Genomic DNA, 17,910 nt, shown 5'->3' with positions numbered 1-17,910 from the left:
GTGTGTGGTGTGTGTGTGTGTGTGTGTGTGTGTGTGTGTGTGGTGTGTGTGTGTGTGTGTGTGTGTGTGTGTGTGTGTGTGTGTGTGTTCAGGCTAAGCTGATGTCGGAGTGCAGCGGCAGCATCAACACGGTGAAGAGAGTGAAGCTGATCCTGAACGATGACGAGGAGCCAGCGGATCAGGGTCTGACCGTCAGCACGGCCGACAAGCAGACCAGCACAGGTACAGAGATGCACCACAGGGAGGGAGGCGTCACTCTGCTGGATTTCAGGGAAATGTGTTTTGTTTGTGACTTGTGTTTTACACCCCACTGGCACAGAATGTAAGAAAGTCCTGCAATTTAGACTTTCTACTTATTTTTCGACTTTCCTTTTTGATTAAGCGATTATCATCCTAGACGTATACAGGGTACTTGCTTTATTCAACGTAGAGTCCAAAACTCAAAGATATGAATTGAAATGATATAAAATGGAGAAATTCAAAAATCAGCACTTTTAGGAAAACAAAATGAAAATGTTGTGTCGAGGCTGATTCTTAGTAATTATCTCGTTTGTTTTGGTTTTCAAACAAATGCTTTATAAATGGTAATGATTGTGTTCATTTAGCTCGTAATAACAAACAGTTACATTATCAATTGTAGGAAAAACTCTAATGCTGATTCAGTGACACTGAATCTAGGGTGAAATTAATTCATAGACATCGTGCTAACGCTTTAGGACCGCACTACAGGGACAATAAGGCAGCGTTTTTACAGCAGTGTTAAGAGCGTGTCTCTCGTGTCTCTGCAGGCGTGATCGAGCGCTGGGAGCTGCTTCAGGTACAGAAGCTCAACAACGAGACGGACATCAAGCAGGACCTGGAGCAGTGGCAGAAGCTGAACTCTGACCTCTGTGATGTCACTTCCTGGTTGGGCCGGGTGCTGCCAGAGCTAGAGAGGCTGCAGAGGATCGCACCGGCCACCAGCATCCGAGACATTGAAGTGAACATCCGGAAACTAAAGGTAAAACACAGACAACCCCGTATAATCGCATAACGCTTCTAAAAGATGGTAAACACGAAATCATCTGTTCTGTCTTGTAGGAGATGCAGAAGTCCTTCAACAGCTGCAAGTGTCTGATGATCTCCACCAACCTGAGCAGCCGTCACTTCCTGTGTGGCGACAGCGCCGAGCTGCAGGAGCTGCAGGAAGCCCTGAGCTCTGCCAACAGCAGCTGGCCTCAGGCCTGCAGCGGGCTGGAGAGCTGGGAGAGGAGGCTGCACGCTGCTCTCATGCAGTGCCAGGTCAGACATGGAGACACTCTTACATCAGAGAATGCAGAATGTAAAGTAGTGTGGTTCAGGAAATGCTCCAATGAAGGCACAGAAGGCGAGCACCTCTCCCCCTCTGACTCCGCTCTTCTCCTGCAGGAGTTCCATGAGACGCTGCACTCCCTGCTGCTGTGTGGCTCGCTCAGGCGGAGAACACACTGAACGCTGTGAATGTCAGCGACACCTCGGCGCCGCGCTCCGTCCTGCTGGAGCACCAGGACACCCTGACGGTGAGCAGAGAACCATCCTTTCAGCAGCCCTGCCATGATGTTTCGGCTTTACCTTGTACAGCCCAAAAAAACGTTTCTAAACTGATTCAAGATATTTTAATTTCTGTGAGTTGAGGGGACATTTGGCGTTCATGAGGATTTTTTTTTTGCCACAGTTTTGTCTTTATTTTGGTAATATATAAGTTGTTGCCTTAGTTATGTTGGATCTTACATTTTAGATTTTCCCCTGGAGTGTCACAAACAAATCCTTTACTTGAAATACCGTTGCGCTCCATCTAATGAGACAAGAGAACCTTACATTTACTTCTAATGAAAGGGTTGGTATTGGAAAATATAACCAATATTTTCACCTAACTTTAATCTGCTTGATACATTGTTACAGTTCCCTCACTAGCGTATACACTTAATTAAAACAGGAAACACATGTGCACTTTGTCATGATTCACTATCCGATCCCCCCAGCTCTGCAGGAGCAGCTGTGCGGCCGCCAGCGGCAGGTCTTCCTCCCTGCAGGAGATCTCCTCTCAGCTGCTGCTGGAGGACAGCAGAGAGGACAGCGTGGAGGCCAAGGAGAAGGTCCACGTCATGGGAAACAAGCTGCAGCTGCCTGCTCCGACAGGTGGCCGCTCACCTGAGCACGCTGCAGGGCACGCTGGGTGAGGCCTACTGTTCATCTCCCTCTGGTCTGACTGCGGGGGGCTGTGATTGTGTCTTTTAAACACGAGCTGCCAATTTTCTATTCAAATGTGCAAGTGGTTATAATATTGTAAAAACTATCCTAATGTATTTATTGTTGTTGCACAAAGACGTTACCCGATTGGAAGTCACGTGTATAAACATAATAATGTTATCACTTCACCAAGTCTGTTTGAAAAGTCTGTTCGTCAGTTGGAAAACACTAAATGTACGTCGCTAGTGTTTCATGTTTGGACATTCCTCTGCGATTGCTATCAGAGGTAAAGTAAGGTAACTCTGCTCTGATGAAAGTCCTCGTATCTTCATGGTGTGTTCACGGTCTCCCAGGAAACCTGCTCCTCCGGCACGGGGATGGACAGCATTGGCCTGGGAGCGCTGCAGAAGGTATGATCCTATTCTTTACTTACAATCTCCACAAACACCTCCATCACAGGCGAACACTAACATTAGGTCGTCCGTTTTCAAATATGAATGTGAAATAAAAACAAGGATTGTGGTTGCTGGAAATCGTTAAGCATTTTCAATGGTTTTCAATGGGGCATTTTTTTGCCGCTATTAACTAATCTGTCGGTTTTTGTGTAGCTTAGCCATTTTAGGCTAATTTAAAAAACTGAGACGACAATTCAATATACAACTAAAAAGAATATCCTCTGGTAAGTTTGAGCAATATTCATTCAACACAGCCAACATGGCATGAACATGAAAACCTGAATGGCTGAAAAATGGCCCCCAGGGCCTCTTAAGGGTTAAGGCATAATACTACATTTTTTTAAATATTCAATTACAAGAGAAAAACAAGGAAGTTACATTATAGTAAGTTGTGAAACTGTTACTCTGTTACTTCTTCCACCACTTTAGAGTTTTATATTGAAAACCTAGATAGTTTTACCTCTTTGGAAGTTCTTCATGAAGGGCTAGGTTAGGGTTAGTTAGTTGTTTTAAGTGATGAATGCTTTGCTTCCTGCTTCAGGAGGGGGCTGCAGGTCTACATGCAGCTATCGGACCCCCAGCAACTAAAAGGTAACTTTGACAAACTGTACTTTCTGAAGTACGTAATTCTAAGGGTTTAACTAACCCCCCCAACAAACTTACAGATATGTGGGCCTTCAAAACAGTTTGATGTTAATGTAGATTTGTTTCAGAATGTTGAATATCCTAATTAATGGGTTAACTTTTTGTGGCAATACACATTGCAGTAAAATGTATGTATGTGTGAATGTTGGGCACACTGTTGTGTATAAAAACACTGTTGTGTATAAAAACACTAACATTTACATATGACTTTCATTTTAGAAGAAGCTTGTACCTGGGCTTAGAGGCTGGAAGATTTAAGTAGTTTTAAACTCTCATCGTAGTACCTAAAATAGTTAGATCTTGAGCAGTAGTTTTAAGTTCCAAAAATCCTTAAAGGTAAACTTTTATGCAAAATCCACTTTTTCCTGTCTTTTCTACATCAACGCGTGTCCCCTCTTCTTCATGTCTCTTCTACATCAACGCGGTGTCCCCTCTTCTTCATGTCTCTTCTACATCAACATGTGTCCCCTCTTCTTCATGTCTCTTCTACATCAACGCGTGTCCCCTCTTCTTCCTGTCTCTTTCTACATCAACGCGTGTCCCCTCTTCTTCCTGTCTCTTCTACATCAACGCGTGTCCCCTCTTCTTCATGTCTCTTCTACAACGCGTGTCCCCTCTTCATGTCTCTCTACATCAACGCGTTGTCCCCTCTTCTTCCTGTCTCTTCTACATCAACGCGTGAGGGGGCGTGGGGAGGGGCTCTTATTCTCATCTAAAGTAACAGACAGAGAATCAGCACTTTGGAAACAGGGCTGAAACAGAGGGGATTATGGGTAATGCTGCAATGATCTGTTTGGTGTTTGGAGCCAAACACTTCAGAGACATGTTTTGTATATATCTGAGAGCTATAATATATTGATGAAAACAGTGTAATAGGGACTTTTAAAGTAAACGTTATGACGCTGATGTCATACATCTATTTCCCCCTCAATAATCTCTACCGTCTGTGCAGCTCCAGGGAGCGGCGGGATTCCCCCCCCCAGCGGCCCTTCCTCCACCGGGTCCTGCGCGCGGCCTTCCCGCTCCACCTGCTCCTCCTGCTGCTGCTGGTCCTGGCCTGCCTGGTGCCCGTCTCCGAGGACAACTACAGCTGCACGCTGTCCAACAACTTCGCCCGCTCCTTCTACCCCATGCTGCGCTACACCAACGGCCCCCCGCCCACATGAGCACTGCCACCACGCCCAAAACCCCCCCTAAGAGGACTGAAGGACTCAATATGTGCCGTGGAAACAGAACATTGAGCCGTTCATAGTGTGAAGGTGCAATTTAAAGACATTCTACCTGTCGCACAAACAAAAGCACCACCCTTTTTAAAATCTAAATCTGATTGGTGTATTTAAATATATATTTATTGTTCGTGGTGTTCCACATTTATAAAAAAAGAAGCCATGTACTGGTTCGTTTTTAACGTTCTGCCATTTTTATATGTAGATTTAACGTCCCCACTTACTATATTCAACACACGAAGATAAGTAAGGTCTCTAGATTTATTTTAATATCTACGCTATATTTTCTGATGTGGTACTTGCATTGCAAGCCATGGGATCTATATTGAGGAGTAAAGGTCAGTGATTACCACAGCGCACAGAAAGCGAGAATTACACTAGGCATTTTCTACCGCTGCAGCTATTTTTACAGTTTTTCATAGAAGAAGGCAGCCTGTTGTTGACGGCACATTTTGTACAGAAGAGAAGAAGATTGATTAAGAGATATTTAAAAGATCTGTAAGATATTTTTTCTAAATAATGCTGGCAGTGACTCCTGCAGACATGCCTTTCTGTAGCCAACAGAGCCCCACAGCTGGGAGATATTGTACTTGTAATGGTGTTTGAGGACTACTGTGTATAAGGGCAAACTACTGAGAAAGAAAACGTAAAATTATTGTTTCTGCATATTTGAGTTTGAGTGTCTTCCTGTATTCTATTTCAATAATGTAGCATGGGACTGTAGTCTAAGCGCTGGTGTAATAAAATGACAGATATATTCTTATGTTAACAACTTCATGGCCAGTGTTCGGGGTCATTTCTGTATATTTCAGCATATATACAAAAGGTCGTCAAATGAAAGCTGCATTAGGTGATTTGGTACCTCTAGGGGGCAGAAAGAGCTCCAAATCACCGCTCATATAATAACGGAAAATAAGGGGCTTTTAAGAAATATAGTAGCTTTTTTTTTTTTTTTTTTTAAACGGTTCAAATTCCAGCAGATTTAGTCATTGGGTCTTTGTGCAGCATTACAACCTGACCTGCTAGCTAACAGATGCTAATTTGTACATTACATTGCAGTCAATGAAATATTGCTTGATGAAGTTTCAAAGGGTGTTTTTTATATTTTGTTAATATTGATGCAACAATATTAGCTCCAGCTGGTGGACCGGTCACATCACTGCCATTTAGCTGAAGATCAAAGAACACAAAGCCCCCCCCCATGTTATGTTCAAATACCTAAATTATTTTATTCTTAAATTATTTGATGTTGTTCAAAACGTACCTAACGCTGTCCGAGTTGGACCCGTGGAGTAAAGTCCTGCAGGTGTCAAAAATCCAACAGGTTGAAACAAAGATTGTTTAAATATATATATAATTTGTGGTTAATATTGCGATGCTTTCCACCACTCTTCATCATGAAGTTAGAGGACTGGTTTCAAAGCTATTGACCCAGACTGAGTCGAACATGAATGCAAGTGATGCTTTGAGCATTGGATGGAGCTGTGTACCTCACAATCAAAGACCATTACATGTACAATGTTAATATTCAAGTGTTCGGTCCTTATTTGTATATAAAGTCACACTCAGCAGAACAGAAACAAACAACAAAACGTGTGTAAAGTTTGATTTATTTTGTGAACTCTTATTTATGGGATGTATAGACTGTCAGTTTTGATTGACAATAAACTGTTTGCCATGATTCACGGCTGCTTGTTTATTGTATTGTAGGTTAGCTACAGGCAGGAAACAAGATCTCAGATTTGCATATGTGTGTGTTGTGAACAAGTGGAAATAGTTTCAGAGATGGATGAGTGTGTGTTGTGTGCATGCATGTACGGGTTACAGACATCGGGGAAAAACAGATATTGAACATGTTTCTGTATACTGTAATAGCAGTGGTAGGAATATTTGGCACTCGTTTACATTGGCAGTAAAATGGCACTGTTCACGACATGTCCAAATGATGTTGGGTCATTTTGGGTTCCTTCGGTTTGTCTGGCCAGATTGAAACAAATCTAGTTTGAAGACTTAAAGCCAACCGTTCCTTGTTTCTGGTAAAGCCAAAAACAATTCAACTAACCAGTCCTGGGCCGATGCTCCCAAGACTTTTCATCCTGTCTAAATTACAGCAATGAACGCTGATTATGCCATCCTGGTTAAATAAGACCACCAAGGCACATTCCCTTTGCGTAGGCAGAAGTTCTTTATCACAGTTGTAGCTGCATCAGAATTGACTGGACTCTAATTGCTTTAAATTGAATATATCTGTAAAAGTTTGCACTTAGCACCGCTTGCTATAAATAGCATCCGTTTCTTTCTTATCATTGAGTAAACTGACCGGTGGTTACGTGACATATTGTAGGAATATTTCATATTATTTCCAAAGCATAACAATACAGAACATTTTATACACTACACTTAAAATGTACACAAAAACAATGCATCAGATCAGTTTAACAATGATGCATACTTAAGCTTTTTATCAGAACAATTCCATGTTTTCAGCACCTAGGCTATTGTTATGTGATCACTTTGGTTTGTTTTTTGAAGATGGCTCTGAATATAGCAGCTTATGTTCGAGAGTAATCCAAACTTTAAAATCTGACAGGTGTCATGAACTTTAGGGCTAAACATAATGGGTAAATACATTTTAGTTGTGTGTAACTGCATCACTCTTCATAGTTGAATGCACTTATTGTGAGTCGCTTTGGATAAAAGCCTCAACTCTTTGTGTGTTAACTACGAACAGTGCCACACATTGTATTGTCAATCCAGCCTTTGAAGAAGAAAGGTTTTTGTTAACAGTCGTTTTGTTGAAAGGCCACAAACTGCTGCATCTTTACTCATCTAAAACGTGTAGTGTGTACAAAGAGAGTAGAAAACAGGCACCGATTAAAACACCAAAGAACAGTAAGTAGTGAAAGAGAAAAACACCACAGTGTGATACAACACACAGCCATTTTTTTGTTTTCACATGCGTTCTCTGTAAGTCACTGCAGATGGTGGGTGGCTTGTTCTGGATGATACACCAAGGTGACAAAAGAGATACAAATACTGCATATCAAAAAAGAGCTCAAACTGACTGGCAGAGGTCCAGCGATGTTCTCATGAACATCTACTGTAGTGCACATTCACAAGAAATATTTACGCACACAAAATATACATTCGATCGAAAGCTTCTCTTTTTCCAAAGACTAATAACATCTCAAAAAAACGTTACCTCACAACAGCACTTTCTGTTTGTTGTTAATCCTTTTTTTGTTTTCCCTTTTCTCAATCTTTGGGAGGTGAAAGCCATTAAAGGTTTCGTCTCAGTTAGTGTCTTTCCGTCCCCTTACCCCTGTAAGGCAGTTTCCATGACAACTCGATCAGGGATGATGTAATCTGTGGGTTCGATTGACGGACCGCCGTCTCCTTCATCCAGCGACCACAGCTCCGGATGGATGTAGCTGTGAAGAACGTGTTTGAAGTTATTTACCACAAGTCAAAAAAAAATGCACTTAATGAAGAAAAAGCACAATACAGTGTGTTGAAAAAAGTTATTATAACATGTCGTAAAAAGTCTGTATGTTGAGAAATGTTATAAAGTCACATTATAGTATGTTGAGAAATGTAAAAAAATAAGTCATATTATAGTATGTTAAGAAATGTTATAAAGTCATAATTTAGTATGTTGAGAAATGTGAAAAATAGTTATTATAGTATGTTGAAAATAATTAAAAATTCATACATTTTGAAAAAAAAAGTATGTCAAAATGATCATGAAAAAAGCATGAAATAGTACGCATTAAAAAAGTCATGGAATACAATGAAAATATCACGAAACATGTCATATCTGAAGTGAGAAGATCTTGCAATCTTTTCAGGCAAAATGACTTTAAAGATTATTCAAAAAAGAATGGCTGTTTATTTCCCTGCTGATACCAATTAGTCAAATCATTGCAGGTCCATAGTCGTCACCACAGTAACTCACTCGTTGCTGTCCATACGAGCCAGACTCTGAAAAGACGGAGAGAGCTGCAGACCGTCAGGGCTTCTGTCCGGGACCGGAACCTCTGAGCCCGGCAGGTGGGGCGGGGGGGCCGCGTACTGCTGCTGCTCGGAGGAGGTGTCGGAGCTGGGCGAGGACGATGATTGGCTGCTGCCGCTGGACATGTTGGCGTCCAACATCTCCAGCAGGAGGTCGTACACCAGCACCACGTTCTTCCTCTTCATGCTGGAGAGGTGGTCCATGCCTTTGTTACTGCAGAGGAAGAGGAGGGAAGCACACGGCACACATTGGCATAAGAAATAGTACCTGGGAATGTTACAGTCATAGACATTGCCGCTTCTCTGTTGGAAGCTCTTTCCACAGCGTTAAATATAATTGACTTCCTTAAAAAGTCCAAATATATGCATCAATATCAGTCGGTATTGTTGAATATTGTCTTCAGTTATCCTCTATGTTATGAGTGTTCTCCTACACGTTACTGGCAACCCTAACTAACATTTTATAAACATGCAAATGTAATTTTACAAACTTAACTTTAAAAATCCCACAAAATGTGATGTACAGTTAAGAGGACTGTATGTCTCCGAAATGTAAGCTTCTGAACACAATCATTTCAAAAAATGCTATATAAATATTATTTGTTGTGTTTTTCATTATTGTTTAAAAGTCAGCTTCTTCAAAGTAAAGCACTTTGACTTTCTTGTGTGAAAAGTGCTGCATGAATAACATTTGTATTTATGATAACATCAAAAAAGTATGTTTTTCCTTGAAATGTCTTTCGAACATCACAAATCAAGTATTCTCTCCAAGTGTCTGAAAGAGTAACGTGCGTGAGTGCGTGTTCATGCCTGCTGAGAATTAATGTAGGAATCCATTTGTGAGAGTGTACGAATAAAGACCGATGATGCCAGACAGCGAGAGTATAATCGTCTCTGAGAATGTGTGCTTTTTCGATTCTCTCCTCTGCGGTTTTGCCGTTTCCTGCCGCCTCTGGCCGTACCTGACGTGGCGGATGTGGGAGAGCAGCATGGTGAGGTGTCCCAGACGCAGAGTCTGCTGCTGGGTGGACAGGCCCAGCTTGGAGATGGCCCAGACCAGCGCATCGATCACAGAGTCGAGAAGACGCAGCATCTTGTTCCTGCTCTCCAGCTCCTCGGCCGTCTGAGGGGAGCTGGAGCACAGATCTGCAACACACACACACACACACACACACACACACACACACACACACACACACACACACACACACACACACACACACACACACACACACACACACACACACACACACACACACACACACACACACACACACACACACACACACACACACACACACACACACACACACACACACACACACACACACATCTCAGGAGGGAGACACACACATCAACTCCCTTCAGACGGAGACTAACACGCCAAGGCGTTGTGCCAGCATTATAAATCACTGCATATCTGCAGCTATGCGGCCTACCGAGGCTGCTGTGGATGCTCTTTTAGAGCAAAATAACACTATACTGAATGTATTTCTCAAGACTTAAAGGTCCCCTATTATACTGTTATACATCAGTATATTATAGGTCGCAGATATATACAAAACATGCCTCTGAAGTGTTTGGCTCAAAATGGATCCATTCTTATTGACAGGGCAATGTGTTCAACTGATAGCAACCGTTGTTGATTAAACAAGAGGTTAACCATCCATTCTTTTAAACACAGGGTCACGCTTCTTTTTGTATTTACTTGCACTATTGTTTCTCTTTTTCTGTGTTATTGTGTTGCACTGTTGGAGGAGCCTGTGACCTAAGATTGTCATCGTCATAACTACACTGTAGCTACGTTCGTTTGACTAATAAAAGCCTTGACCTTGAACTTGACGTATATTCCAGATGAAAGCTGCAGAGAGAGAAGAAGCTGTGGATCATCCTGTTGTTACAGTTCAGCCACAGCCCTCCATCTGTCTAAATACATAAATCTTAGAATTCCTCCCCGTCCTCTCTGACTTTTCAAACTCGATTTCACTTCTTTCACAATGTGTTCCCTCTTTCGCACGCCAGCTGCAGTGGAGCAGAGTCAACAGAGAGCTGGCGAAGGAGCCTGTGTGCGTCTGTGAGGGAGGAACTGTGTTCAACTCTGAGGTCATGCGGAGAGGACAGTCACCTCCATGAAACCTGTACAGTGGCTGCTGCTGGGGGAGGGGCTGGGGGGGGTTGGGTCTGGACAGTACACTGTGACCGCTGGGAACACGTCACAGGTTAAAAAACACAAGCCGCTGTGCAATAAGGTATATCTTCACCGGTCATTTCATCCTACATGCAAACAAGGGGAAGCTTCGGCCAATCGCACTTCACCTGCGCAATGAAACTATACCCTGGAGCGACACACCGTTTTATTGTGAGGTGTCAAATGCGTCACATAAACTAAACCTCAAGCCAATGGAAAACTAGAAAAGTGCCCAGATTAGCTATTATATAAAAGTACATATTTGATGTTTTAGGATCACATTTGTATGAAAACAAACACGGTAATAAGCATTCCTAGCAATCCATATGTATGTTTGTACATATTTTGTTCTTATTTCTGGGTTTATAAAAGCTTTGTCGCGATATGTAGAATTTCCACATGCTAGTTTTACCTTTAAGAGGACATGTTCACATTTTCATGTTCTGTGCCTCTTCTGTGACATGGAAGAAGAAGAAGAAGAAGAAGAAGAAGAAGAAGAAGAAGAAGAAGAAGAAGAAGAAGAAGAAGAAACCCTCTTTAATGGTCACACATGCAGAGCACACAGCACACAGTGAAATGTGTTCTCTGCTTTTAACCCATCCTAGTACCAGGAGTCTAGCACTAGGAGCAGTGGGCAGCTATTGTACAGCGCCCGGGGAGCAATGGGAGTGTCCGGTGCCTTGCTCAAGGGCACCACGGCAGGGCAGGAGGTGAACTGGGACCTCTCCAAGTAGAAGTCCACACTCCATATTTGGGTCTGGTCGGGGACTTGAACCGGCGACCCTACGGCTCACAGTCCAAGCCCCTATGACTGAGCCACTGCCGGACCAACATGCTTCATTGTTCTTCAATTTAATCAAGTTGTTATCCCTTTTTTGTGTCTGCAAAAAGCAAGGCATTCAGCAGTCTTTACTATTTGAATAACTGCTGTAAGATGACACGCGTGGCGGTTGTCTGCTCCTCTGAAGTGCTTTCTGCAGCAGGTGTGTGTTACGACTAACTCATAAGAACAAGAGCACGGCGGTTGATCACATCTCACGTAGAGACTGAGGGAGGGGACGCAGCCTCTCAGACTTGATACATTGAGATGCTGGCTCCTCTGAGGGCTTTGAGAGCATTTGGAAACCTTTATTTGGATTACACTAGAGCAAAGCTTTAACCCCACATCGACTTTAATGCAACTCCAAATGGATAATGAACATTTATTTACCCCAGCTAATAAATGACAGACAGTAAGGCCAAAAGAATATATAAATATATTCCTTTTTCAGCCTTTTTTGGCTCTGGTCAGTTTGTGTGTGGGTCTGATGCGTGACAGGTGTCAATGAACCACTAAGCTCCAGATTAAAGTGTCATTAACCAAAACCAAGCAGAGGGAAAAGAAGAAGAAGCAAAACAACACTGATGTACCAACTGGACAGGATCAGGCAGGATTTGTTGCTCGTTGCAAACTAACTCATCCGTCTCAGAAAACATTAAATGAAGACTGCGGTTTGTCCGCGTCAGCAGAACTCACTGGAGTTGAGGAGGATCATGGCCTTCAGACAGACGTACTCCTCCCTCTGAAGCTTCAGCTCACGAAAGCGAGAGGTGGCTGCCAGCAGCATGTCGAAGATCTCCATGATGCCCTCCACGCACTGGCCCTCCTCCCTGCAGACACACAAGGGAACATTCATATTCCTCCACAGCCAGGTGCCGATAACATGTTACTGCCAGGTGTTAATAGGCTCAGACTGTGACAATAGGACAGACAATAGGACATTGTTGACAATATCTGGGGGGGGGGGGGGGGGTTGTGTTTTTTCCCCCCTGTTTTTTTGTTATTATAGTATTCTTAAAATATAGTTCGCTATCTGCGTTTTTTTGTTGTTGTTTTTTTTTACTTTTATTGTATATTATATTTTACGACACCAAGTAAAATTCCTCATTCGTGTCAAACTATCTGGTAATAAACCCGTTTCGGATTTTTGTAACTAAATAAATAAATCAAATCAAAATGGGTCCAGATTTTGCTCGGTCAAACTGCCTTTTTTAATTATTCAACACTTTGCAAAAGTATCTTTTAAGCAGTAGGGACACTGATAAACAGATAGTGGGTGGATATTCTGTTTTCTGATCTCGACAGCCCATGTGACTGGATAGTCTTATTTCACTGTTGGTTAGCACCTGAAAAAAAGCGCTCAAACACATTGTAGGCTAAGGGGCGGGACATCTCTAAGCAGTTGACCAATCACAACATAGCCAGCCAGCTAACCAATCAGAGCAGACTGGGCTCTGGTTTCAGACAGAGGGTGAAAAGAGGTGCTGGAGGCAGTATGAGAAAAATAAAGAGCTTTTTGAACATTAAAGCGTGGAGACATGTCACAGTATACACACTAAATACAAATATAAACCTTAACATTAGCACAATTTGGCACTTTAACATTCAACTGACAATCTGAACGACTATTCTGTTTTCTGTTATTCTTATTTCCAATGTGTAAATCGCATAACAACATTGTGGTTTCCTTTTATATTAATTAGTCTGTTTAACTATTCTGTCTTTACTTCTATATCTATAGCATGTGTAACCACACCAATGCAAAGGTGAGGTTTCCTCGGAGGAGTTTCAAAACATTTGAAACAATACCCGGCCAACTCTACGACTTCCTGGTTAGCAGGTGTCATCATACGCTGGATCACACAAAGCAAACTAAGAGACGTGTGCTTTGCTGATTCTTTTATTTTGAATATACCTGCACATTAAGATGCACGATCACCTCCCGAGTGTCTGGATCCAACAACGGGTGTTACAACTCTGATGCAAATGTATGCGGTGAACTGGAGATGAAGCATTACTGTGTCAAGGTTCATCTCATCCATACCCAAAACAATATTCTAAGTGTTAATTGGCTAGATTATATTCTACATGTTGCACCATTGACTTGACACATTTATGGCAGGGTGCTTCCAATTAGGCATTAGTAGGGTAACCAGGGGGTGGGGGGGTAGTGACTGTTAGCGCCGGAGCCTCGCTGCGGGGAAACTGTGTCACGCATAAACGCATTTGCGCATAGGATGCAGCCCCACACACTGCGTGTTCTGAGTGTAGGGAGGGTGTTCTAACATATGCGGCCCTGCCCATATGTTAATACATGTCTCTGTTGATTGAATGACATCTGACATAGCGAGTCCTCTCGTTTTCTACACACCTTTGTAAAAAAGCCTCGTTTAAGATGGGCAACTGTCAATCGGGACATCGGCAACATGTGTGGGACAAGTGATCAAAATGCTGTGCAGTCCAGCACAAAGCGGGACACCTGGTCACCCTAGGCATTAGGTAGTTGGAATCTTTCTCTTAAACACATTGAATCTTACATACAATCTGACTTCAAAAAGATTGAGTGAGTACAAAACCATGCAGCAAAGAGATATGGAGTTAAAGATAACTTTAATGTGACAAAAAGAGAAGACGAACAGAACAGACACTGTTAGAGAGAAAATTGGAAAACCACTCTGTTTCTGTCTCTGTTCAAGCGTCTCGTTGAGTGAGTGGATGGATTAGTATCCAGGATGTTTTCTGAGCCGTCCAAGGAGAAAGGGGTACCACTCAACAGAGAAAAATAAGGCTGTGTTGTGAGAACATGTCGAGGTTAACCTAAGCCTATAGTGATAGTTTCCCTGGCAGTAGATGAACAAACACTTCCTATTGTCCTCATTAAATGTACCACTTGTCCAACTATGCCTTTTTGAAGATTTGGTTAAATCGTCTTTTTTCTCAACAACTATTATAAAAAGACCACAATATACAACTGACATTAACACACACTGTTTATTTTTGACTAAATCCTCACTCACTAGAGTACCAAATGTGTATTTATCCACCACTGACAAATAGTCCCTAACAAAAGCACTTTTTCCTTCTGTTTGAGTAACTTTTGAATAAAAAACTACAGAGACCAGCTGAAAGTTATTGACTATTTAAGACAAAAAAAGGTTACATTTATGCTGCGTATTTAAAGATGTATGTCTCCCATTGAAGTCAGAAACTATCAAGAGAAGAACTAACATTGTTTATTTTGGTCTTTTTCTTGGATTTGTTGACAGTGAGAATAAATACAATTTAACTGCAAACCTGGGAAATCTACTTTAGAATAATATATTTATGCAAGCCCGGGCTTCTGTCTTCAATATACTGCACTTTGAACACCAGGAGGAACACATGGCTTTAATGTTTCATTAGCTGCTGCTGCTGCTGACAAAACATTCCGTTTTAAGTATCCTATGATTCATTAGGAAGTCCACAGTGCTGGTATAGTGCCAGACTAATGACAGCATGTTTACCGTGAATACAAAGGTTGAACTGAAGTGCCAGAAACAGCCAACTGTTGTCTGGCCGAAGTTGAAGGTCAGTGTAGAAGAAAACAGTAAGTGATAAAAGAAAATGTTGGCAAGAAAATGAGGTGGCAGTCTACAAGAATCAGAGATGTATCTGCAGCGAGGGTTGCTGATATCTTTACCGTTTCAAGGTCTGAGTGAACTCCCTGATTATTGTGGATATTGTATTAATGAGAGTGCACCAATGTGGGAAGATTAAACCAAAACCGCCAACACTGTTATGGTAAACTGGAGGATGCACACAATAATCATTCAGTAAAAGCCTTCCGAGGGTTAGGGTGCAGTTTGTAATATATCTCAAGTTAAGGAAAACAATACTATTAGTCTGAGTCTGGAGAGAAGAATGACTGAAATGTAATGTTTTGGGGAAAAGGAAAACAAGTACTTGATAAGACTTGGACTTGGTGAACCAACACATCCTCACTCCCAGGTCGGCCTATGTTGACGTTATGTCAAGTCCCCTGTGTCGGCTTTTTCCAACGCAAGGGGGGGGGGGGGGGCTTAGCGTACATTTTCAACTTTCCGGGATGTCCATAGGCTTCTATATAGCTCCCTCCCATGTTGTAGAGCAGCTCATAGTAGCCTAGTTGCTTTAGAGAATTTTACACCCTGAAGTAAGTATTCTCTCCGCTTCGCTTGACAAATAATAATAATAATAATAATAATAATTTGAATGGGTCCACCCGTCCCCCCCTCCCCCCCTCCCCCACCCCGTCCCCAGAACTACACATGCTGGCTATTGTGTGTTTCGCAACATGTTTAACTTCTATGGCACGTCTCTACTGGGAGTTGTTAAAAGACGTTTTCGTATTTCCCATAATAAGAAGTTGCCAGTATTAAACTATGTACATCCCTGGAGGTTTAGGGGATAGGAAACACTCAAATTTAAAACATATAATTAATAAATGGGTGAAAATTGATTATGCCCATAATGGGCAGCATTAATATATACACACATGACAGCTAAGGTCAGAAGAGCTTTATTTAACAGCTGGTCTTATGTTTGTGACCCCTCCTGTTGTTAATTGATAAGCCTGAAACATGCACAGTAGTAGCTACTGGCAGTAGCCATCGATCATCTTAAAATAAGATATACTTTATTGATCCCAAGTTGGAAACATTTGCGTTATTTCAGCATGTGTAACAGTTGTAAATATGCAGTGGTGTTTATTTGTAAATCATTTAGTATAATCACACACATTCTGTGTTTTATTTAATAATTCTGTGTTCTTTATTTATTGAATCGGAGATGAAAAACTTGGGTCGCAGGTTCCTCAACAGTGCATTACAAGACATCTATCAATATGTGTCTATACCTCCACCATTAAACTGTCATATTCTGCACATTTCTTATACTATCTACATACATCTTATAAGAGTATAATACATATGTATAATATCAGTTAAAATAAGTGCTTAAACATACAGTATTTAACATTGCAGGAAAGCAATATATTAGTACTTTGTCAGGCTTAATATGTATACCCCCAAAGCTTTTTTCTTATTCAAAATAAGACCTTAACCTAAAGTATTCTTTAATGTTTAAATAAAGCCTTATTAGTTTGTCTGTCTGTTCTGTCCTATTAATATCTAATAATAAAAATAATACATTTCAATAACTTTTAAATAAAGCCTTATTAGTTTGTCTGTCTGTTCTGTCCTATTAATATCTAATAATAAAAATAATACATTTCAATAACGTGCTTTAACCACCAGGTGTCCCTTTCTATCAGCTGTGCACCGTTATGGTGTAAATATACTTATATACTGATTGGATCAGATATAAAAGTAAGCCGAATTAGTATTGATACTGCAAGGAGACTTATATTGTGAAGAGAATTTGAAGATTTTTTTAAATTGCTGATATATCTATGATCCACGTCACATATTCAGTTTCGGCGGCAGTTCTTCCTGTTTGTCTAGAACTCTTCTCATCAGGGCTCCATAAATAGCGAACTACGACAGATATGTAATATTTAATGCACCCGAACCGTGTATTACAATGCCGTTATGTGATGACCTCCTAAGAGAAAAGCAAGCAAACTCGGAATAAAGTATTATTTTTAATTTTGTTTTCCGTATTTCACATCAACAGGAAGTCCGGTTAACTAAAATGTCCGTGCGGAACAATACCCCAACCCATACTTCCGTGGGTGAATAATGTCAATCACCACATTACACACATCCCTTCATATTTAAATTTAAATTTACATTAAAGTATTTCGTGAGGCCTTCTAAAATGTTTTTAAATATAATTAGGGTTGTAGTTGAAGAGTTTGTAAATTATTTCGTTGCCTGGCAACACACTCAAACATCCATTCACAGAGCTTGAGGACTATCACGGGGTTTGTCGAGTGAAGCGGAGAGAATACTTACATCCGGGTGTAAAATTCTCTAAAGGAACTAGGCTACTATGAGCTGCTCCGACCCTCGGTCCTGACGGACTCCAACTTGTGTTTATTAATCAAAAAAATAAATAAACACAAGGATAATTATGTGTTATTGTTGAGTAAATAACAGTGTGTGGTTTAGAAAAGAACACAAAATTAGAAGGAAAACACGATGAAACAATACAGATTTCAGTATTCTGAGCCCCTACTCTCCCCATAACTGACGGCAACAAAAGTCCTACATTATTCAATTAAAATAAAGAAGTAAAAACAATAAGTGTGGCTTGATATTGTGTAAGAAAAAGGTTGATAAACGCTGTGAGAATGGATCTGCGGGTAGCATTCGCTCGCGATCTCAAGTTGTCTACAACATAGGAGGGAGCTATATAGAAGCCTATCCATCCCGGAAA

The 17,910-nt window shown here is 41.3% G+C and overlaps 2 protein-coding genes across 6 annotated transcripts in view; one reads left to right on the top strand and one right to left on the bottom strand.

Moving 5' to 3' along the window:
* The window catches only part of syne2b (spectrin repeat containing, nuclear envelope 2b), a 154,436-nt gene extending 148,221 nt beyond the window's left edge, over positions 1–6,215 (top strand). The window contains 10 exon segments of the mRNA XM_071201671.1: positions 93–222; positions 789–1,000; positions 1,081–1,281; positions 1,408–1,440; positions 1,443–1,538; positions 2,001–2,144; positions 2,146–2,194; positions 2,563–2,618; positions 3,205–3,254; positions 4,261–6,215. Coding sequence (XP_071057772.1) covers positions 93–222; positions 789–1,000; positions 1,081–1,281; positions 1,408–1,440; positions 1,443–1,538; positions 2,001–2,144; positions 2,146–2,194; positions 2,563–2,618; positions 3,205–3,254; positions 4,261–4,474 — 1,185 coding nt within the window. The 3' untranslated portion in view covers positions 4,475–6,215.
* Positions 6,129–17,910, bottom strand: part of esr2b (estrogen receptor 2b) — a 33,225-nt gene continuing 21,443 nt past the window's right edge. For all 5 annotated transcript variants that reach the window (XM_034110948.2, XM_034110945.2, XM_034110951.2 and 2 more), the window contains 4 exons: positions 12,250–12,383; positions 9,508–9,691; positions 8,490–8,759; positions 6,129–7,965 (listed from right to left, as the gene is read on the bottom strand). In XM_034110948.2, the coding sequence (XP_033966839.1) occupies positions 7,851–7,965; positions 8,490–8,759; positions 9,508–9,691; positions 12,250–12,383 (703 nt within the window). In that variant the 3' untranslated portion in view covers positions 6,129–7,850. The remainder of the gene's footprint in view (positions 7,966–8,489; positions 8,760–9,507; positions 9,692–12,249; positions 12,384–17,910) is intronic.

The sequence above is a fragment of the Pseudochaenichthys georgianus genome, chromosome 22, assembly GCF_902827115.2.
Source record: "Pseudochaenichthys georgianus chromosome 22, fPseGeo1.2, whole genome shotgun sequence".
Lineage (NCBI taxonomy): Eukaryota > Metazoa > Chordata > Actinopteri > Perciformes > Channichthyidae > Pseudochaenichthys > Pseudochaenichthys georgianus.
This window is presented reverse-complemented; position numbering and strand designations above follow the sequence as displayed.